Source organism: Watersipora subatra, chromosome 3, assembly GCF_963576615.1.
Source record: "Watersipora subatra chromosome 3, tzWatSuba1.1, whole genome shotgun sequence".
In the NCBI taxonomy this organism is placed as follows: Eukaryota; Metazoa; Bryozoa; class Gymnolaemata; order Cheilostomatida; family Watersiporidae; genus Watersipora; species Watersipora subatra.
In genome coordinates, this window is record NC_088710.1 from 62,938,035 (window position 1) to 62,962,710 (window position 24,676).

General features: G+C 37.0%; 2 protein-coding genes across 2 annotated transcripts in view; one reads left to right on the top strand and one right to left on the bottom strand.

The window, feature by feature from the left end:
- LOC137390849 (probable ATP-dependent RNA helicase DHX37) overlaps window positions 1–7,248 on the bottom strand; it is a 39,179-nt gene extending 31,931 nt beyond the window's left edge. The window contains exon 1 of the mRNA XM_068077167.1: window positions 7,184–7,248. The gene's annotated coding sequence lies outside the window, so the exon portion shown is untranslated. The remainder of the gene's footprint in view (window positions 1–7,183) is intronic.
- Window positions 7,249–7,542: 294 nt separating this feature from the next.
- On the top strand, window positions 7,543–14,727 carry LOC137389507 (lipopolysaccharide-induced tumor necrosis factor-alpha factor homolog). Its single transcript, XM_068075522.1, has 5 exons — window positions 7,543–7,631; window positions 11,921–11,989; window positions 12,968–13,120; window positions 13,202–13,379; window positions 14,334–14,727. The coding sequence occupies exons 2-5, from the start codon at window positions 11,962–11,964 to the stop codon at window positions 14,440–14,442; spliced, it is 468 nt and encodes a 155-aa protein (XP_067931623.1). The 5' UTR covers window positions 7,543–7,631; window positions 11,921–11,961; the 3' UTR covers window positions 14,443–14,727.
- Window positions 14,728–24,676: the final 9,949 nt, after the last annotated feature.

Consider the following 24,676-nt stretch of genomic DNA (forward strand, 5'->3'; position numbering starts at 1 on the left):
AGACTCTTTCAAGGGCTAGGAACGATGCCAGGCCTTTTTAGCCTTGAACTAAAGGAAAACACTGAACTTTATCATCTTTTCTTTCCGAGGTCTATAGCTGCCGGTCTTTATGACAAGGCAAAAGCTGAAATAGAGATGTTAGTGCTGGGAGTTATTGAGTCAGTAGAACAACCAACTGATTGGTGTTCAGGACTGACCAAAGCTCCAAAGTTCAATGACGCCATAAGGATGTGTGTAGACCTTACCCACTTCAATAAAGGGATAAAAAGAGAGACATATCCACTCCCAAGGGTCAGTGACATGTTGTCAAGACTGGCTGAGGGTCATATCTTTTCCAAGGTCAATGCAAATTCAGGATTTTGGCAAGTTAGGCTCGATCCTAAGAGTAAGTTACTGACGACCTTCATCTCTCCATGGGAGAGGTATTGCTTTAAACGAATGTCTTTCAGCATCTCGTCGGCTCCTGAGTATTATCAGAGAGGCATGAAAAAGATATTGGGCCAGATATATGGAGTTATCTGTCTAATGGATGATGTCTTAATCTTCGGTAAGGATGAGACCACTTACTGAAAACGGTTGAGGATGGTCCTATCTAAGATCGAAGCTGCTGGAGTGACACTTCGTGGAGACAAGTGTGAGTTTGGCTGTACTTTGGTCAAATTCCTTGGATATCTTGTCAGCGCTGAAAGTGTAAGGCCAGACCCAAACAAAGTAAAAGCAATTTGTCAGTTAAATCCCCAAAAAGATAAGAAACCTGCTAGGCGCTTCATTGGCATGGTTAACTATCTCAGCAAGTTTTCCAGGAATTAATCTGACTTATCTATGCCCATTAATGCCGTGATGGTAGTGCGCAGTAGGTTGCCGTGGGGCAGTAGTCAACAGTTGGCTTTTGAACAGATCAAACAAGAACTGTGAAAGGCCCCTGCGCTATGTGCATTTGACTTGAATAAGCTGCATCGCATGTCAGCCGATTCAAGCCAGTATGCTCTCGGTGCTGTGCTATTACAGCAGACCGAGCCAAATACTTGGCAACCAGTTAAATATGCTTCGCGCAAACTGCGGTCAAAAATATAATCGGCTCACTGTAACTCCGGCTTGACCGGAAGTGAATAAATGTGCGAGACCGTTGGAGGACGTCTTATGTTCACTCTTTTACGACTTGAAGCTCGGCAAGTGAAGACACGTTTGTTTTGTCTCCTGCTAAGTAACGACTTGTTAGAGGATCCACTGAAGTGCAGGCTCTTTAGTTCACAGGAAGCAGGATAACATTTGACACCAAATGCCTGGAGCATCGTGGTCTTCAGTTTCGCGTAATCATTCTTAATCTCATTTCCCAGCTGCTTATAAACAGCAAATACTGGCCCTTTCAGAAACAAAGGCCAGAAACAATGTTGCTAGATTGTCGATTTTCAGTATCTTTGCTACCAGCTATATTTTCTCTAGCCAGTCAGCAAAATCTCCACTTGTTTGTGAATCCTCATATCTTGAAATTAACATTCGATAACTTGAGTGTCGCCATTATCATTGCCGAAATAGCTTGTGATTAAATTATCGTCACTTTAGTATGCATAAACGATCAGCTTATATATCGTCATTCCTTTATTACACTCACTCAGAAATCCAACTAACTAAATACTAGCCAGAAACGTGTACAATACAAAACGACCCCGATAGAACATGACCAATTTTTCTCTCTTTTTTTCTCTTCTTCTATCGGACACACTAGAGCAGGAACAAGTGGTGCGCCTCATAAATTAAAGTCATTAGCCAGCATTTATCAGTAGTGTCTTACTATGTCACGACTATATGTTATAGCAGCATATTAAAAGCATCGGTATGTTACGAGAGCAGTTAGCAAGCAATCTTTGATTTCAGTCCTCTGACAGTTTGTGGTAAGAAGCTGTTATGGTACACTGATTTGTTGGCAAATATTGTAGGAGGTTCTCCGCTTGCCGCAGCCCTAGTTGTCGCCATTTCAGTAGGGTGGTCTTGTTTAAGTTCATCATATGAGCTTGACAAAGCATTATGGTTTTTTTCATTAGACAAAATGTGGTATAAGAGAGTAGGCCTATGTCTTATTTTCATACGCCTATCTGCAAGTGTGTCAATCTCGAGCTTTTCTCGAGCAGCAGTAATTCCTTCTCTTCCCTTGATGTTGGCAATATATCATATGGCTTTGTTCTGCGCCATCTCAATATCTTCCACTAACTTGTTGATGGACGTGTCCCAAACAGAGCTGGCATATTCAACATGGGGTCTACAAAGGCTTGTATACGCTAGAAGTCTGGCTTTCTCTGGAGCATGGTGGAGCGCACGTTTGATCATGCCAAGTTGACTATTTGCTTTGGATATTTTATCCTGTATATGCGGGTTAAATTTCAAGTCTGATTGTAGTACCACGCCAAGATATTTAGTTTCAGCAACAATCTCAAGAGGATTGTTGTCCAGGTGGTAGTCTGCCGGAGGAGATGCCGCAGTAGGGTTAAATGCCATTATCGAGCATTTGCTTACATTAAATGACATACACCATTTGGATGACCAGGCTTGTAAGGCGTCTATGTTGCGTTGGAACTTTGTTTTATCGCTGGCAGTATTGACTGACTGGTATATTAGAGTATCGTTAGCAAACAGACTGGTATTACAGTTGACCACATCTGGTAGGTCGTTTATTTATATGAGAAACAAAACTAGGCCAAGCACAGACCCTTGGGGTACTCCTAATGTGACAGGTAGTTCATCAGATTGTTGCCCAATGCGCATGTATGAACATATCAAGGTTAGCAGCACAGTATCGTGACAACCTTACGCACAGTTATAAAACGACAGCTTTCACCACGGACTAAATGCAAGACGAGGAGCTGCTCAATTAACAACTGAACATAATTAGCAGCACTTGTGAACTCCAGACTAAATATATTATGCCACACCGGTGCAATACTTTCACTACACCAACGATGACAAAGAGTGTTTTACATCATTCGAGGTTTACCTGACACCCAATAACACAAATTCATGTATTCATGTAATTCATGTCAAGCACTAAGTGCTTCACAGATTTTAGCAAATTTTTCTTGAACTTTTATGAGTATTTACCTCTTTTATTACTCTCTTCTCCTTTCTGATTTATATTTTATACTAACATAACACATTAATATTGTTTTGAGATCAGAGGGAGGGTAGTTTGGCCGCCTCAGGCACTACCAGGTATATGACGCTGAGTGGGATCTTTTTAATTTTTGAGTCCCTACTTTTTAATTTTTAATTACTAGACTCAGTGGTCATCATGGCAGGTGGGAAACAAAAAGCAAAGAAAAAAGCAATGTCAACATCAGGTGCTGGCAGAGCAGAGCCATGTGAAAAATGTAAGAAGGACATAGATGAAAGTATGGAATCCTCTATTGAGTGTGAGGTTTGTCATCTTTGGTTTCACAACTCCTGTGTTGATGTTCCTGAGAGTCTTTTAGATCTCTTGGGTACTAAAGGGTTGCACTGGTTCTGTTCAAAGTGTGATGGTCAGGCTTCTGGGCTACAGCAAAATGTAATGTGTGAAAAACTCTCTGAACTTACGTTAGAATTGCAAAAAACTGTTGACAAAGCAAAAGCTCAATTTAGTGAAGTGTGTAGAAACCAAGATGTTTTTAAGACGACTCTTGCTGAGGTTACTGAGACATTAGAAACAAACAGAAATAAATTCAATGAGATGAATAACCAACATCAGACTCTTGAAAAGTCGTATGCAGATGTTGCAAAAGCTTTGGAGCAAAATAGTCTTAAGGTTCAAGAGAGTTTTGCAAGGCAGGCTGGTTCCTTGGTAGCCCAGTTGGAGGATAAAGAAAAGCAAGACAGAGACTCTGAATTTAGAGCCAAGAACCTGATCCTTTTTGGAATAGAAGAGAGTGACAATAGAGAGGAATGGGCACAGCAAGTAGACAAAATCATTAAAGATTGCCATATTGACATGAAAGTAGAAAAGAATAACAGCTATAGGTTAGGTAGGTACGATGCTTCAAAGCACAAAGAGCGACCTCGCCCTCTTAGAATATCCACCAGGTCTGAAAATCAAATGTTTGAGTTGTTGAGCAGGATTAATGGCATGAAGCTGTCAGGTATTTTTGCTAGAAAAGATCTTTCTAAGAAAGAACAAGAAGAGGATTTTCGGCTTCGAAAGGAGTTGAGAGAAACGAGGGAGGCAGACCCAGATTCTGCGTACAAAATCAAAAAAGGGAAAATAATAAAAGTGAACAAGTAATAACATCGATTAAAATCTTGCTGCTCAATGCTAGATCTGTTAGAGGCAAACTGAATGACATCCAAGTTCTGTCTTCGGAATATGATATATTGTGCATAACCGAAACCCATCTTGATCCATCATTTAATAATGAAATGATTCTGAGCTCTTCTCAAAAAATTATATACAGACATGATCGAGATTGTCATGGTGGCGGTGTTTTGTTAGCTTTGACAGCCAGTTTGCCTCAAGAACAAGTCTTTTTCAAAAGATCTTTCTTACCCGTTGAGGCTGTTTGTGTGAAAGTTGGATGTCCTAGAGATGAAAATGAATTTTTTGTTCTTTGTTGTTATGTTCCGCCTGGGCTGGCGAGAGAGGCAGTTGCACCACTTGAGGAATTGCTGGATTTTATGACCTCTGAATTTCCAGGGTCTAATGTGCTAGTTGTGGGGGATTTCAATTTTCCAGATATAGATTGGTGCAACCTACAAATTCGATCAAACTCAAACCAAAAACAATTGCATAGATCTTTTTTGAACTGCATCTTGTCTCATGATATGCGTCAGATTATAATGGAACAAACACATCAGCTAGGAAACACTTTAGATCTAGTTATGACAAATAAGTCTAGTTTTGTTTATGACTACAGGATAATCAACCCCGGTATCAGCGATCATTTTTTAGTTGAACTCTGTGTAGCAGCAAACTTTAAGACATCTCATGAACAGCCTTCTTTTATCAAATTATACCACAAGGCTGATTCTACTGCTATTAAGGAGCTATTGACTGATTCTCTGACAGATATAGTACAGGCAATTGAAAGTAAAACGAGTATCAACTCCGTCTGGCAGATTTTTGAGACGTCCATGAATCTAGCTGTCAATAGATTTGTTCCTAAATGTATCCCTAAGAAAAATGATAACAGGGAGCCAATATGGTTTAATAACTCAGCCAGGCGTGCAGTGAAACAACAGCGAAAACTTTATGACAGAAGTAAGCACACTGGGTTAGAAGTAGATTTCTCCAAGTATAAACAAACTAGGCGTACCAACAGAAAGAGTTTTCGTAAGATGGAGCAGGAATATTACCACCGAGTGCTGTTTGAACCCTTGGAAAGGGGTGATAGCAAACCATTTTACTCTTTTTATAGGCGGAAAACTGGAAAAAACTCACAAGGCACTGCGGTTTTCAAAAATAAATCAGCCTTAGAATCATCTGAGATTTTTAACGAATTTTTTCAGGGTGTTTTTTCAAATAGTGACTGTTTTTCCACAACTCAAACTGAACTTTCTGCAGATAAATGCCCTATACAAGTAACAAGTGATGGAGTTCTCAAACTTCTAAATACTCTTAAGCGCGGGAAAGCCCCGGGCCCAGATAAGTTTAGAAAAGAAGATCTTTGCCTAGCCCCTGAAATTGTTAGTAAGATATTGGCGAGCATATTCCAGTACTCGTTGAACATTGGAAAACTTCCAGATATCTGGAAAGTGGCCAATGTAGTTCCGGTACATAAAAAAGGCAGTCGGGAAGATCCGGGAAATTTTAGGCCCATATCTCTGACATGCATTGCTTGCAAATTGTTAGAACATATTGTGCTTAGTAACATCAATAAAGATCTGGTAAATGTCATATATTCTAACCAACACGGTTTCAGAAAAGGCCTATCTTGCTCCACCCAGCTAGTCTCTACTGTGAATGAAATAATGAAATTAGTAGATAACAATAATATAGTACATGCAGCGGTACTGGATTTTTCTAAGGCATTTGACAAGGTGTCTCACGGCTTGTTGATCGACAAATTGATAAAATCAAACATAAACCCGTACATGGTAAATTGGATTAGGGACTTTCTGTCAAACAGACTCCAAAGAGTAGTGATAGAGGGTGCTGCATCTTCTGACCTGCTGGTTTCATCGGGCGTTCCACAGGGGTCTGTCCTCGGGCCCACCCTATTTTTGGTGTACATAAATGATATCTCCGATAATCTAAATTTTTCTACTATCAAGCTTTTTGCAGACGACGCTTTACTTTTTTCTCAGGTAAACACCCTTCAGGATTCAGTGAATTTCCAGGAGGATTTAAACATATTAGACCAGTGGGCCTATAACTGGAAAATGAATTTTAACACTGATAAATGCCAAATCGTTCGTTTTGCAAGGCAGAGTGGCGGAAACCCAGATGTGGTGTATTACCTGAGTGGCAGACCTTTATCTGTAGTAGACAGTTTTAAATACCTCGGAGTTTTTATATCAAATGATTTTAATTGGGATTTACATATAGACTCAATCATATCTAAGGCAAGTCAGCGATTGGGAATGATGAAGCATGTTTTGTTTGATGCGCCGATGAGGGTTAGAAGGGTTGCATATCTCACTCTGTGTAGACCAATATTGGAATACGCGAGTGAAGTATGGGACCCTCACTTGATGCGACAGGTAGCATCATTGGAGGCAGTTCAAAGAAGGGCGGTTAGGTTTATATCTGGTTTGAAAGGTAGGCAGAGTGTTACAGAGGCAAGAAATTTTATAGATCTAGAACTTTTAGAACTAAGACGCAAACATGCAAGAATGTCTCTCATGCTAAAGATTTTATCTGACGACTGCCATGAATCTCTTATCGAAAGTTTTAACCAAATACAAAATGTTCTTCACAGTCATGAAACAAGACTGGTTACGGGGGGTGCTCCTTCAGCTGTATGTGCAAACACCGGGTTTTATATGAATAGTTTTTTACCTAGAACATCGCGCAACTTGCGCGGCTTACCATGATTTTATGTTTTATTGACTATTTTTAAATAAAGTTCTCAACGGCCTTCTTTTGCCCGATTTCGGGATTTACGGGTTCTTAAAACACCTAGACCTAGATGTATACAAAAATGTTCTTGCTATTACCTTCATGGCTCACAACAGTTAAATTTGAGTTGAACCCGTTTTAATTCTTAAAGTGTCTACTTACCATTTGATGAGGTTCAAGTGTCAATTTTAAGCGGTCATTTTAGGATTGCAGTATATTCACTAAGCGGCATGACTGAAGAAAAATAAAAGCAGGAATCGCTTTGGACGAGTAGCAAAGATACCGACCGGATTAGATTGATTGGTTGTAGCGCATATATAGATGTGTGTTATTGGCTTTGACGTTGAACAAATAGTCATTGTTGCTCACATTTATGGGTGCCATAAACTTATACAACTGGTATCTATTTCTATGGATTATGTACTAGATTGAACAGGAAAAACGGGCTCTGAAAGATTAGCCATATATCTCAATTATTACCTACCCGTACTAGAAATAGTCACGTGTATGTACTACGTTTGCGTGAGTCTCTGCAAAAGTAATTATATTTGCGTCATTCGTCGGCGTGACCCGAACCTGTTCACTGATGATAATTTGTTGGTCATTGGCGGTGAGTGGACATGTCTTTCTAGCGCTCCTTTAGTAATAATGTTCTTTACTCAACTAATTTGGTAGTAGTCTCGACCTAGATATTAATAAACCAAAGTGCAGATTTTGTTTTGATTAAAATTTCATGTGGTAAGTCAACCCCGTGTGTGTATATATATATATATGCTATATCAATTCTATGGGGGAATAAAGTCTATTATCTATTATTAGTTCTATAAACACGATAAACATTGGTTATTCTGCTGAAGTATAAAAAATAGAGCTCTAAAATGAGTAAAATCACTGTTAAATACTTTGATATTTTATTTTGACGTCGTTTGACTCTTTTTCTTTCGGACACACTAAAGCATGAACAAGTGGTGCGCCTCATAAAATAAAGTCATTAGTCAGCGTTTAACAGTATGTGTCTCATAGCGATTAGGCTTTGTAGCAGTGTGTTAGAAGTGTTGAGTTAGAAGTTGTGTTAGAAATGTTGTTTTAGAAAAAGTTGTGGTAGAAGTGTTATGCAGTTAGTGCGCAATCTTTGACTTGAGTTATCTGACAGTTTGTGGAAGGAAGCTGTTATGGTACACTGCTTTTGTTGGCGTATATTGTTGAATGTTCTCCTCTTGTTATGGCTCGAGCAGAGACCGTATCTATAGGCCGGGTTTGTATAAGTGCATTGTAAGAACTGGACAGTGTAGTGTGGTTCTCTTCATGAGATAGAATGCGATGTAAGAGTGCATGTCTTATTATTGTGCGTTTATTAGCAAGTGTGTCAATCTCAAGTTTTTCATGCGCAGCAGTAATACTGTTTCCTCCTTTTACGTTGGATATAGGCCTATATATCTTATAGCTCTATTTTGTACCAGCTCAATGTCTTGAACCAGTTTTTGATCGGTGTGTCCCATACTGAGCCTGCATATTCAACATGCCACCTGCACAGACTTGTATATGCTAAAAGTTGATCCTTCTCTGGAGCGTGATTGAGTGCTCGTTTGACCATGCCAAGTTGGCGATTGGCTTTTGATATTTTATGTTGTATATGCAAGTGGAACTTCGAGTCTGATTGCAATATCGCACCAAGGTATTTGGTCTCTACGACTATGCTCAGGGGAAAGTTGCCTAGACCATAGTCTGGCAACGGAGACAATGTATTACCATTGAACACCATAATCGCATTTGCTTACATTAAATGACATACACCACTTAGATGACCAGGCCTGCAAGGCATCTATGTAACGTTGGAAGTCAATTTTTTCTTGAATTGTATTGACTGCTTGATTTATTAATGTATCGTCAGCAAATAGGCTAGTATTGCACCTGACAGCATCCGGAAGATCATTTATATATACAATGTATATGCTAGGAACAAGATCGGCCCGAACACAAAACCTCGGGGCACTCCCGAGGTGTCTGAAAGTTTATTGGATTGCTTTCCTTTTATCATGACTTTTACGGCTCATCAGAAAGTCATGGATCCACATAATTGTTTGCTCACTAATGTCAGATATCTTTGCTAGTTTGTGCATCAACAGTTCATGTGGTACTTTACCAAAAGCTTTAGCACAATCTAAAACTAGTGCATGGACAGTACTTCCTTCGTCTACTATCTTAGCTATCTCATGGAAAGATCTGCACAGTTGTGTTTTACAGGACAGTCCCTTCCGGAAACCGTGTTGCTGATTGTGTAGTACTTTATCTAGAACAATGTTTAAGTGATGAAGTACAATGTGTACGAGGAGTAGTTTACAGGGTATACTAGTGAAAGAAATAGGCCTGTAATTATTGGATTGATCCGATGGTCCACGTTTGTGTAGAGGAGTGACATGAGCTAGTTTCTCGTCAGATGGAAGCTTAGAAGTTGATAGTGATTTTTTAAGTGTGACGGTTTGGAACTTAGCAGTCATGCTCGGGTCGTTACCAAGGTCTTCTTTACGGATATCATCGGGCCAGGACTTTTCCCATTTTTATTGACTGGAGAAGTTTGATAACCCCTTCAGTGCATATCTCTATTTGACTTGCTGAGCAAGCGGTATAATTTTTGTTTTCTTGTCAAGTATGTTGCTTGCAAAATTAATTACTGAAGAAGTTATTGAGAATATTGGCACATTCACCGGGGTCTTTATTGTGAGAGTTATGTGCAGTGAGCAATGTGATAGACAGCTTTGTCACTCTTTGGGATCTTTTCAGATGGCGATATAAAGGTTTACTGTTACCAGTTTCCAGTGGCTTGCATACTTTATCACCTACATAATCTCGCTCAATGGTTTAAAGTTCAGTTTCATGATGTCGTCTTTCCTGTTTATACTTGATAAGATAGAAGAGATCAGTGGTGCGTTTATATTTGTTCTACGTTTTTCGAGGTTTTACAACCAATTTGATGGCATGTTTATTAAACCAGTACGGTTGGTTGGGAAGTGTCCGTTTTGAGGTGAGCATTGTGACAGCCCTTTCATCTGCTTTCCTCAGTTTGGTTGAGAAGAGATTCCACATTTCATTGACACCGGTCGTCTCATGCAGTTTGATTTGAGTAGACCATAGTGTGTCTTGGAACAGGTCAATATCAACTTTACGGTACATTTTTTGAGGATATGACGGGAAGTTTTATTTTTAATGACAATATCTAATGCCACGGAGATTTTGTATATAATCAAGGGAGCCAAAGGGGCTTTTCAATGTATTTTTGTATTCTTTTCGCATCAAGTAAAACTATATTAATAGCTTTAAAAGCAAAAATGAGCAGTTGTCATAGCTAAGAATTACGTCTCTAATTCAAAGCTGATCTAATCAGATTAGGCTAATCATTTTTGTTTTTGTATATAATGTATACAATATCCATGACGCATTTAGGTTACGTAGTTACTTATTGAGGTAAGGAAATATCCTTAATAATCGTATATTGGGCCACATATTGTCATATTCACTATTTGAGGTTCATGAAGATTCACAAAAAATTTGGTTAAATCTGGCTTTTATTTTTCTTTTATTTTTGGGTAAGTAATCATAATCCAATCATACCCACGAGCAGTTTGAATTTATGACATTTATGACCAAATTTCTAAAATAGAGGTTAAATGGGATAGAATATACATACAATTTCATACTTGTAGATTAGTAGTCAGATTGATGTGAATGCTAACTATTATGTTGTGGTTGACTCCCATATTTCGATACCAATATTGACAGTTTTCTGTCCAGTCCAACAGAACCAGTTGGAGCATAAGCTACTCCGGTCAATGGAGGTTTTGTCAAAAAGACGATGGTTGAAACCGTTGTTGCCAACAAGCTATTGGTCAAATTCATAGACTATTAGTCGAAATCATTGAAAATACTTTTCTTGTAACACTATCATTTTGCTATAAATCTTAAACAGTACTCGTCTTGCCATAACATCACAAAATTTTATGCCATCTCAAAAGGTTTCACTATATGCAGCCCATGAAACTAACAAACATGCGTGTCGGGGAAGTTGTGGTAGCTTTTAACTAACCAAATTTTGCATAGCAACTTGGACCTTGAATCAACAGAGCAAACCATATGCTATGCATGTATATATTATTAAACCCATATGCTGCAGAACTTTATATAAAAAATAAGTTGCATGCGTCTCAAAATTGTGCGTGAAGTATTTTTATGGTAGGCCTACAGCAATTATATCATAGCATATGTTTAGCTGTTAGAGCTAGTGCAAATTGCAAAACTAAACGAACACTAATGTGAATATAAATATAGGTAGCAGGTAAAAACTTACTATTAATATTATAATGAGTAATATCTTGTCCAATGTTATTATTTTCAACTAAATTACGTAAGTTGTAGACTAATATCCTAAATTTTTGACAAAGATTCCACGCTTTGGCGACAGGCTTTAATTTCGACAAATGGCCTTTTGACATATGTGTTTTCGGCCAATAGAATTTTGGCAAAATCACCGTAAACATCCGTTCTCCTTTATTTAAATAAAACTATGACATTGAACTTATGACATAACTGGCATTGTATATTATATATATATATATATATATATATATATATATGTAGTGAAGTACTCAGTTTTACATGTTCATAGTACTACTAAATTTTGCTTTTGGATACCCTAGTTTCAAAAAACAAATTTGTCGTTAGCAAATCTAGAGCCACTCACATCTAGTATGCATTTGTTTTATATTTGAATGATGCACACTGTTTTTATCTTGCATTACTTGGGCAATATACCACCCCAATTGATGGAAGTAGTAATAGTGATGTAGTTATGCTAAACGTCTTCCAGCGCTGGCTGTATTCTCATTAAGCTGCTTACTGTTTCAGACTAAAGTCAGTTCAGAGTGAATTATCTGTTTGGAAACAAGATGGACAAACCACCAACTGATCCCGCAGGTAGGTATTGTTGTGGCAAGTTCAGTCTGCATATGTTCTTATTCTTTAGAAGAGTCAAGCGCATTGTCCGGCTTTGCATAGTATTAAAAATCAGCTTATAAACAGTGACAGGTAATGTAGTTGCCTGCCACTTGCCATTAGCCTGACACATTACCAATGTCTAATTTGAGTAAGCTAGTTATCTACAGCATTTATCAGTAAGAGCTGTTAGAGCAAGCATAAAATTATGTTGCGCCGTAAGAGAGAGCGATAGCATATTTTCACCCACATTTTCACCCATATATCGCCTAATGAATCCATCAAAAAAGCGCACCTTAATTGGTAAGATATTTGTCTGGCGAATGGGAGGTTCCGAGATCAAATCCAGCATGAAACGGATATTTCATTCCTAAATGTTAATAGCTATAGTTGGACAAACTGAAACACACACACAAACTTTGAGATTCATATATATATATATATATTATATACATGTATATATAGATGTAGTAGTCATTAGCCATGCCTATTTATCCTTCTATTATTTCACCTCATCTGCTTTCACGGGTGCATTTCTAGTCGTTCAGCTTTAATATGATTTCCCTTTAATAAAAGTTTCAGCACTTTTCAGCACTGATAGAAACAATTAGCAAAAGAATAACAATTCCTATCTTGAGCGATGTCTACAGTTGCATGGAATACTTACAACTGCTGGCTTTCACAAGTCTAGCAACTATTTTCCGTTGATATCTACTGGGGAAACTATGCTGTCTCCAATAGATAAACACAAATCAATATTTTACACGTTTCTTGTATTGCCAGTAGTTTATGAGACTACAAAGATTCTCAACAAGTTAGCTAACAAGGCTACTTGCCAGTAACGGGTTGCTATATGAAAAGCTTTTTTAGATTATTTTGTGAGGGGGATCAAAAGTATAGTTTTGCGTGTTTAAGCGTAGTATTCCTGAGCTATCGGTGAGCATTACATACTATTTGCAGCTCCACCCGCATATAATGCGACTGTAGCTGGTCCAACTGGTCATCCATACCCGGCACAGGGACAGCAGCAGCCTTATCCACCTCAAGCGCAGCCGCAGCCTTATCCACCAGCAGGACACGCGTACCCACAGCAAGCGTACCCCGGCCAGCCAGGTAAGTTTGCCCCAGCTTGTTCTCTGAGCTGTCCTCTGTTAGAAACTACAGCCTCAAGTACCTCCTAACTCTGCATTGCAGTGATTGTTACTCAAGCTCCGGCCGCTGGCACAGTGTATGTTCAACAAGCCGTACAGACACTTGGAGAGCACCCAACTACTATGGTCTGCCCGCATTGCCAGGCACAAATGGTGACAAGGCTTGACTATGAAGTCGGACTACTTACTTGGTTGATAGTGGGAGTCCTGTTCATTGTTCTGTGAGTTCCAATAATTGCTAACGCTAGATTTACACATACAGTGGTGTGCATAAACTTGGAATCACCAATTAAATCTTCAAATATGTATGTTTATATGCTGTTGTCTAAGAAATTATTTGGAGTTAAGTGCCTCAACCCCATCAATATATATATCATTTGAAAGGGAAAATTTTGAAGAACAAGATGATGCCAAATATTCGAAAATATTCTCAGATTTTTATCGCTGGGGTGGATCTACCGAAAGGCAGACTTATTGCAGGCTATGAATGTTGTTAGTGAAAATTGATAAAATAGGATACAAACAAACTCTTTTATACAAATTGGTGGCCCTGAAAAGGGCCGTTGGGTTATTGTTGGTCTTCAGAAGGACTGGTAAGGTGTCTTGAGCTGAGCATTAGTATTTTATTGGCCAGCCCTTGTTCTTGATCACCATCTGACACCGTCGAGGCATGCTGTTTACCAACTTTCTGAGCTCTTCAGGAGTGATGATGTTGATGATCATTTCACTCAGAAATGATTGTGTTAAATCAATCAATGCATTGTTTGAAAGCACATCTTCTGCTGATCAGATTGATATATAATATCTGGCATGGCATCATAATTGGCGGGGAAAATAGAAAGCAAATGGAAGATCCATTCGATATAGAGTGCACAAAACAATGTGATTCCAAGTTTATGCACACCACTGTAGCTGTGGTCATTAATTGATATGAGCTCAGTACGGGCATGCTTGTCATGGCCCGACTAGGGACTACATAAGCATACAATGAGTCATCCTGTAGGCTTACGGTTTGAGTTTTATTTAAGCGTTCTTGAGTTTGGCTTGTAACAAATAGTTAGAGATAGTTAGAGATACAAAAATGGTAATGCTGTCGGTCTTTAAAAGGTGTTCTCCATAGAATGTAATCACCCAGTTAGGTTCTACGAGATTAGTTTATTGTGAATACTTTGCAGCCTGTGGCCATGTTGTCTCATACCATTCTGCGTGCCTGCCTGCAAGGATGTCATTCACTACTGCTCCAACTGCAACCGTCAGGTTGGCCGGAGGAATCGCCTCACCTAAGTACAGAACTGTGCTGATCACTGAATGAGAGAAGCGTATTAACTTTACTAGCTGACTGTGATTGCTCGCATGATTCATGTATTTCTTTGACACTTTTATACTTTGTATCCACTCAACTCATATTTCTAGTGTAATATTCCTTTTATAAAATACCTACTTTTCTTATCATGACTGCACTAACTACAAAACTCTCTGCTAATCATATATGTTGTGACCAAAATTCTTATAGTTGTTTCTAAAACAGGGTGCCAGATTATTTTTGTTATAAAATGTAGTGGGAAGGTACTCTCAAGCTTACAACTCTCAAACTCAACAAACCCCCTTCCCTAAGGGATTGAAGTTTTATTGTCACTAGTCTCGTCTGCAGCGCTACCTAAAGCTTTATGTTCACTGTCAGCATTACCTTGAAGCTGTCTGCTGGCAGTGCAGTGAATGGCTGAGTTAGTACTTTGTAGTAAACTCATTTGATGAAAACAACAGATACTTCACCATATTTTGTACCTCATGCTCAGGTTCTCCGGTGTTCCTGATATCAGTGTCTGTTCATTGATTTCACTTCAAGATGTATTTGCTTTATGACCTGAAGTAGATAGACTGATATGCCCGATTACTGCCTGTCATATGGAAAATCATAAGAGTTTTATGGCATATCATAGATTTGATGATTCTTTAGCATTGAACTCTCGACTATGGCCCAAATCATATGATGTTCATTTCGGAAGGGGGCGATAGTGCTTGTTGTGTTTCCTTATTGCGGGTGAGCTGAGGTCATTAATTGTGCCTTGAGGTGTCAGCCAACTCCTATGCTCATATTACATGGTGCTAAGCAGCTTGACCGCTTCTTCATAGCGTGTTTGCTGAGTTCACAGGCTGAGAGCTGATTACTTCTCGTATCTAATTACAGCAATGCTCAGCCGTAGGGTTGTAGGACTGTAACAATGGCTTCCATTGCTTCAACAGCTTCCATGCTCATTGATTTGCACAAGTATGATATTATATGACAAGCTACAGAGGTAACATTTAGAGCCCTCAGCGGTATTCGATCAGCTGTACTTGTTGCAGTTAGCTATCTCTCACAATCATGCTCATCCTTTGGTACTGCCATAAACTAGATTAGCCCAAACTAGTTGCTCCTTTCATATATGATCAAGAGTGAATCAGGCTAGTCGGCAATATGCATTAACAAATCAAGATTATTGATTGCGGCATGCCTTCGTAATCAATGACATTTCCTTGAGATCATTGCGCAATGAGACGTAAACAAGTCTTCAATAGGGAAGCAATAAATTTTTTATTTTAGTTGATTTGTGGTTTTGCTAAAGATGTAAATTACCTTCTGTGTAACGAGCTGGGTGACGAACATCACATTCGGTATGAATATTACTCTACAGAGTGCAGATTAACTAGTAAAAGTTTATAGCGCAGAACACTGCTTATCTAATGATAATGCACAAATATACATCTACAAAGTAGTCAGATGGCTGTCTAGTAGGTAACTGCAACAGTTTCGACAGGTGTCTGTGTAATAGATAGTATACAATGTAACTAAGCGATTATGATTATAAAGTGGTAACAACATATGCCTTTGTATAGTGTGATAGCGAAAAGGTAGATTCCAATTTACACTATCATACTAATTTATAATATTGCATTCGCGGCCCAGAAGACCTTTGAAATAGTTTATTGTAGCTGTAAACCGAGTAAAACAGTATCTATGTATGAATAGTTTCACTTCGATTGTTGGTGTTCAATAACTCGATAAGTTGACGCTAAGGACCGTGTTGTAAAAAACTTAAATGGAGTATTTGTGGTATTTAAGCTTTGGTCACACATTGAGACCTCGAGTATTGTACAGTTTATAAGTTCTACACAGTGCTGATCACCTGTCTGCTGTTGCATTCTATCAAGTATAGCCATACATTTAATGGCTTCGTCTTTTTACAAATTCATCAATGGCCCAACTTGTCTTGAAATCATGCATTGAAATTCAAGCATTTTACAAACAGACAGTGGTAGCTTGTTACCCATGCTAGCTAAAAGGTTTTCTCAGGAATTTGCTTTAGGAATTTGATGTGTGGTAACAGGATTTACATTTATTGTAGTGCTGGCTAAGAATAAAGACCTCTGCAAGAGCAGGTTGCTATAGAAAGTAAACAAGTGGTAGAGGTAGACAATATCATTGTTAACAAAGCTCTTCTTAATGAGTAGTGTTTAATGAGTAGCAGTTTCTGCAAAGATTAAACAAGCAGAGCTGAGATTCGGCTTTTTGCTATCGGTTCCATTCTGGAGAATGGAACCGATAGCACAAAAGGCAAAAAATTCAGATAATTCTGAAAGCAAAAACAGCTTACATATTGAAGAAATAAACAGGAATGAAGTAGGCTAAAGATCGCGAGGGCTTAACTCGTGATAGATCAATAGAAGGGAATTCTTAATCATAATAAGAATGAATCTCCATTTAGAATCTATCAACAACAATTTACGTCAACTAAATGCTACGCGCTCTCTAGAATCAACCTTCAAGTGTACTAGTTGAGTAATCATTGAGTATATGATTCAAACAGAGGAGACTCTTTTAAAATGCAACGCTCCTGATTGTCTGGCTTTTTTCCCAATAAGGATATCTTGCTCCTGGGGTAGATTAGTGGGAGATGAAGGAGTAAAAAGATGTAGTCCCTAGCACTCAATATGATTGAATAATGTTGGCAAACAATGATGTGATCTTGACAGAACCCATGCCCGCTAGCAAAAACTGTCAATTTGGTAAGGTGATTAAAGTATGGGCCCACTCGGTAAGACCACAAGAGTTCTTGAACAATACCAGGCTGTCAGACGAAATAGGACCATGAAGCATGAAAAACATTTCCCTCATAAAGGTAAATAAACTATAGAGTAGATAGACTAGACCATAGATAGACTATTATAGAGTAGCAGTCTATCTACACTATAACAGTATATCTACACTATAACAGTATATCTACACTATAACAGTCTATCTACACTATAACAGTATATCTACACTATAACAGTATATCTACACTATAACAGTATATCTACACTATAGCAGTATATCTACACTATAACAGTATATCTACACTATAACAGTATATCTACACTATAACAGTATATCTACACTATAACAGTATATCTACACTATAACAGTATATCTACACTATAACAGTCTATCTACACTATAACAGTATATCTACACTATAATAGTATATCTACACTATAACAGTATATCTACTCACTATAACAGTATATCTACACTATAACAGTTTATCTACACTATAACAGTCTATTTACACTATAACAGTATATCTACACTATAACAGTATATCTACACTATAACAGTCTATCTACACTATAACAGTATATCTACACTATAATAGTATATCTACACTATAACAGTATATCTACTCACTATAACAGTATATCTACACTATAACAGTTTATCTACACTATAACAGTCTATCTACACTATAACAGTATATCTACACTATAACAGTATATCTACACTATAACAGTATACCTACACTATAACAGTATACCTACACTATAACAGTCTATCTACACTATATCAGTATATCTACACTATATCAGTATATCTACACTATAACAGTATATCTACACTATATCAGCATATCTACACTATAACAGTATATCTACTCACTATAACAGTATATCTACACGGCTGTTAGCAGTTGAGCTGTGCACAAGTGTTTTTGAGAGCTCCTGAGGATTAAGCATTTGCCAGCAAAGAGCTTATATTTCTATATGCGCAACACATAATACACATACTCAACCGCTGATATATACACTAACAAGGCGTGTATAGAATACAGTATTTACCAACTACAGAACACAAAAGAAAGAATTCAAGCACAGGACTGCAATAGGGGGGCGTAATTGGTGTTAACCGTGAAACCCCCCTGAAATTGGTAAGGCTTCTGTTGCATTTCTGATCAATATGGGACCAAAACGTAAAGAATATGCTTCAGACTCTGGAGACCATATTACTCTTGTTTCTATTGATCTAAAACTAACTCAGCTGATATCTGATGTATATGGCGCCTTACAGTGCCTCGCGTTGCGTGTTCGCAACTCGAGTTGTACAACTCGAGTTGCTATTCAAAGAACTCGGCGTGGGTTTTTGATGAACTCGAGTTGTGTTACGCAAAACTAACACTGGTTTGTAAAAAAGCAAATTGAGTTTTTGGGATGTCTCATTTACAGAACTGCATTTGCGCATATTATATAAAATTTAATAATTAATTAATAATATAATATTTTAAATATATATTTAAATTATATGTATTGGCGATACTTGCGCATATTTATTTATATAAATATAAACAGACAAAAACAATTGTAGAATGTAAAAAGCAAACTAAAACAATCTATGTGGGAGCCGGGCCACTTCTTTTTCAAATGAAAAAAGAACCTTTCTAGAACCTGACAAGAAACTGAATTAACACTGATAATGATCAAACATAGAAATTATGTCAACGACATTTAATTATGGACCAAAAAAGTACTTCACGTTCCATGTTCTCAAGCCGAGTTGTTGTTGAAAGAACTCGGTTTGGGTTTTGAAGAACTCGAGTTGTGCAACTCGAGTTGTACAACTCGAGTTACACAACTCGAGTTATACAACTCGAGTTGTGTAAATATAACTCGAGTTGTACAACTCGAGTTGCAAACTCGGAACACTATAATTCGCCATTAGCTCTAGTTCTACAGTACATACATACGTAGTTTAATTTCTATTAGCTAACGGGTGCCTATTGATGTACCATTGTTAATATAACCAGATCTACGGTTATGCTACCATAATACCAATATATTGCACCTTACTTTTACAAACTCGCGTTGCGTGTTCACAACTTGAGTTCATCAAAACCTAAGCCGAGTTCTTTGAACAGCAACTCGAGTTGTATAACTCGAGTTGCGAACACGCAACGCAAGGCACTGTACGGCGCCATAGATGTCGCCAAAATAAACAGGCGTTTAGACTTGATTGAGAACAAGCAAGCTGATTATGAATTGTCACCAAAAAATTTTCAAGAAGAGATCAACGATGTCAAATCTAAAGTTAGTAAGCTTGAATCAGCTAAAACAGTAACGCAACAATCAACTACACATAATAATTTGTTAATGCGTGTTGAAGCTAATGAACATCTCAACAGAGCTATAGAGCTGAACGGAATTTCATTTAAAAGTGGCGAGAACTCGATGGAAGGTTTTTCAAAACTTTTGGAAGTAACAAAACTTAATGACATCAACCCTACTCGAGATATTGACAATATTTATAGGATTAGACAGACTCCCAGAATTCTTGGTAAATTCATACAGACAACTAAACGAGACAATTTTTTCAATCATACAGAAAAAACATTGTTGATACTGCACTCTTAGGATTTTAAGAGAGAAACAGAATCTACATCAACGAATTTTTAAGTAGAAAACAAAACAAACTATTCTGGAAAGCTCGAAAACTAAAAACAGACAAAAACTTCCACTTTATTTGAACTTTCAATCAAAGAATTTACCTACGTAAAACTCCTGATTCAGATGTTGTTCAGATAAGAACTCAAAGTGACTTGGATCATTTGGAAGCTTAGCAGTAATTATGATTTGTTTCGCTTACTGGTGCTTATATGTATTTATGGCAGAGTTTTGTGTAGACTATGTACCACAATCTGTATTTTCTTTCAACCAGCTTCGATTACCAACTAATAGTTTTCATGGCTTGAACTTTAATTGCCAGAGTTTAAGGAATAAATTTACAGATTTTGTGTATTTTCTTTCAACAATTGACACTAGTTGTGATGTGATATGTGTTACTGAAACTTGGTTCTACAAAAATGAAGCTTCAAATTTTACATTGCAAAATTACTTTTTCTCAGGTACACAGCGACACTCCAGAGGCGGTGGTGCTGGGGCTTATGTGCGGTGTGGCATGGCTGTTGAGACGGTGGATATCACAGTGAGAGGGGCAGACATACACACTTTCAGACTAGTTGGTGGCGCTTCAGTTCATTCCCTCACGGTAATTATAATTTATCGTAGGCATAGTTCCGACCTTGATTTATTTCTAAATGACATTGACCAGTTTCTCGCAACTACCTCAGATTCTAAGAACCTCATTTTAGGTGATATCAATATTGATTATCTAGATAACAAAGCAAGTGAAAACTATAAAAACATAATTTCCTTATATAATTTTGAAAACAATATGACAATTCCAACAAGACTATCAAAACAAAAGCATTCCTGTTTAGATCATATTTTAATAAACACAATGGAAAACAACATATTTTCAGGAACTATTAAATGTGATTTAAGTGATCATCTACTTACTTTTTACATATGTCCAAAAAACTCTAATTTTAACAATCAAATCAGTAACTTTTCAACCACAAATAAACAATATATTCATTACAATAGATTAGCACAATATATAACAAATACAAATTGGGATAATATCTTCATTTCTGAATGTCTCAACACATATTACGCTCTTTTTATTAAAACACTTCAAAATCTGATAGCAAAATGCACCCTTGAGAGGTCTGGGTCCTTCGGAAACAAGAGATTCAAATATACCAAACCTTGGCTGACCAATGCTTTGCTGAATAAAATTAACAGAAATACAATCTTTACCGCCAGTTATCTAAATCTCCTCTTAACACAAAATTAAAATTTAAATACATCAAATTCAAGAATCAATTGTCAACTGAATTGAAGCATGCAAAATTTTCTTATTTCAAGGACAGTTTTAACAATTGCTCCAATGCTTCAGAAACTTGGAAAGTAATTAACACACAAGTATTGAACAAATCAACAACAAAAATTTGCAGAGTGCCAACCCAACTTGAAACTATTTCCATCACTTCCAATTTAATATGTTCAGATATAGAAATAGCTAATGAATTAAATACATATTTTACTAATGTTGGACCCTCGCTAGCAAAAAAGCTTCCAACTGAAATTTTGAGCTACAGACTATCCGGTTACAATCCAAGCTTTGAATTACATCCAGTTACCAGCCAAGAGATTATAGACACAATAAATTCTTTAAGCGAAAAGAAAGCCGCTGGCTTAGATGGTATTACAAGCAAAGTTATTAAACGCAATGCTACTTCTTTAAGCTGTATACTCACCCGCATCATAAACCAAAGCATAACTACACAAATGATTCCAGATGATATGAAAATTGCAAGAATTAGCCCTCTGTATAAAAAAGGAAACATAAATAAATGTGAAAATTATAGGCCTATCTCAATTCTTCCGATATTTAGCAAAATATCGGAAGAATTGAGATCCAAATCAAAATTTCCAAATCAGTGACTATCTTGAACGTAATAACATTCTAGTGTCTAATCAATTTAGTTTTAGAAAAGGTATCGGAACAAGAAATGCAATTATTTCCTTTACAAACAAAACATTCCATGCTTTTAACAAGGGAAATTGTGTTCTTGGTATATTTATAGACTTCAGCAAAGCGTTTGATACCATTGATCATGATATATTGTTATTAAAATCAAAGTCTATTGGTGTCAAATCAACATCTATTAAATGGATAGAAAACTATTTAAAAGATCGAAGTCAAAGAACAAAAATAAATACTACCCTGTCAGCACCACAAACTATAAAATGTGGTGTTCCTCAAGGATCTGTATTGGGTTCAACTTTGTTTTTAATATATATTAATGACTTAGCATGTCAATTAGAAGTACTTTCACCAATATTATATGCAGACAATACTAATCGTTTTTTTAATCCAAAGACCTTCACAAGCAAATACATTTGATAAATAAAGTTATAAAGACCTAAAGATCCTTCAGAGTTGGTGCAACCAAAATAAACTAACAATTAATTTCAACAAAACTTGCTACATTTTATTAAAAACCCACAGAGCTCGTACCACTTTAATGAACAATCACTACTATTTAATGGTCATCCAAGAAATAAAACTGACAATATAAGATTTTTAGGAGTACTTATTGACTCCCAGTTGAATTGAAGCAATCATATATCCAAACTTTTAAAAGACTTTAGACCTTATGCTGGGTTGTTTTTTCGATTGTCCCAGTACCTTTCTCAGGATGTTTTGCTAATTCTGTACATTTCCTTCATCAATTCCAAACTCTCGTATTGTGTTGAGGCATGGGGAAATGCTCCAGACTGCTACTTAAACAAAATTAAAGTTTTTTAAAACCATTTACTCAGAATAATTAACAAGAAAGCTTATGATTTTTTTGCTAATCCGCTATTCAACCTAAATAGAATTTTAACTATTAAAAAGTTATACAAATACAAAGTATTGATAAAAGCACACAACACATTTTATGAAACAAACCAAAACAGGACAATAACACATTTAACTACTCGTCAAACACACATAAACCTAAAAATACCATCGTTTAAGTCAAAAGCTGGTCAATAGTGTTTGGATTATCAGGAGTCATTGCTATGGAATCTACTATCGGTTACACTGCGTGAAATTGTAAATGCCAATTCTTTCAAAAATGAACTGAAGCGCTACCTCAGACAACCAGACTAGACTAAACTAACTAGACACACTTCTGCTGACTCTACTTTCAGGTTTCGCGCCTTGATTAGCCTTGCTTTTGCGCACAGGGACCTCATCAACTTTCCTGGAGTGACATTTTTTTTCTATTTTTTCTGTTCTTGTATACTGTAAGAAACACTCTTCATATTACTTTTTGTAGTTATATTATAGATGAAAATAAACAAACAAACACTATAAAAGTTTGTCTACACGATAACAGTTCATCTATACTATAACTGTCTATCTACACTATAACAGCATATCTACACTATAACAGTCTATCTACACTATAACTGTCTATCTACACTATAACAGTATATTTACACGATAACAGTCCATCTATACTATAACTGTCTATCTAGATATACATGTAGCTCATGGGAGTGCCTCATGTTGTAGCGAACCACAAACTAATGTATATAAAAGAAATCTCTTGTGAAAGCTTCCTGAGCAAGCTGATGGCTAGGTCACCTTCACGCAGAGTGCCCCAAGGACCCAAAGGAAAAGTGTGGCATCCTGCTGCAGTTTTATTTTTATTAAAGTACAGCACATAAGGTACAATGTATATAATCGATTCATTCATACCACAGCCATCAAATATATATGTGCTAGTCATAACTTGACTATGTTCAGTGTTAAGTATTGGTACATCAATGTAAATGCTGCTTGCGCAGAAAAGTCTTTCAAATCTTCCAACACTTGCACGGACAACACAACACACCCTGACTTTCTATCGTCTCTTCTATGCTAATCAAAGATCAACGAAGAGTTCGTCCAGGCAGCCTTAATAATGGAAAACACCACCGTAAAAGCATCTTTATTATTATTTGTCTTCTGTATTGGTGTACAAATAACATAAAAGAAACAACAAATGGTCAAATCAAACCCCACAAAGTTTTTCAAATTGAAGATTGTCAAAAAAAGATGTTGTATTTTTCAAATGTTCTTAATTGAGTAGTTGATTGTTGATGAGCAGATTAACGTCTACAGAAGTGTATGCGCAATGATTTTGTACCGATTTATTCCAAATTAAATTTGAGGGTACAACTGTCAAAATGCTAGACCATCAAATTGTTTAATGTTTAGTTTAAACTTGCAAAAAATTCTTATTTCTGGAAGACCCGTGTTCAACAAAACGTTTCAACAGTCTGGACAGTCAGTGCATCAGTTTAGTTGAGCTGCAGATTCAAAGAGAAAATTGTAAAGATAGCACTTCAAGAACGCTCAATCAGGTGAGAGAAAGAAGTGTTAGAAGTGTGAGAAATGGACGCACTAGGGAAAATAATGTTCAACGAAAATAACGAATTGCTCATGTAATATCTATCTAATGATGGAAAATTCCAGATTTAAGTTTAATCGACAACAGATCCATTTTTTAATTTTTTATCCAAGCGCAGATGATAAACAATTCTCCAACCAGAGGTCAATAATCTTAGTCATGTGGCAATAACAAGAGGATAACTCCAACATATAAGTATATCCATGTACATAAACTTGATTAAGGTCACCTATTTTGCTAAACAACATTTTCTCTCTCTTAAAGACTTTCACTGTGTAACATAATCTGAACGATAAGCAGATAGTTAACAATCCCTGCGATTTTGATGATTAGAGGAGGATCTATAGACTTGTAAAAACCTTAACACTGATTTATTT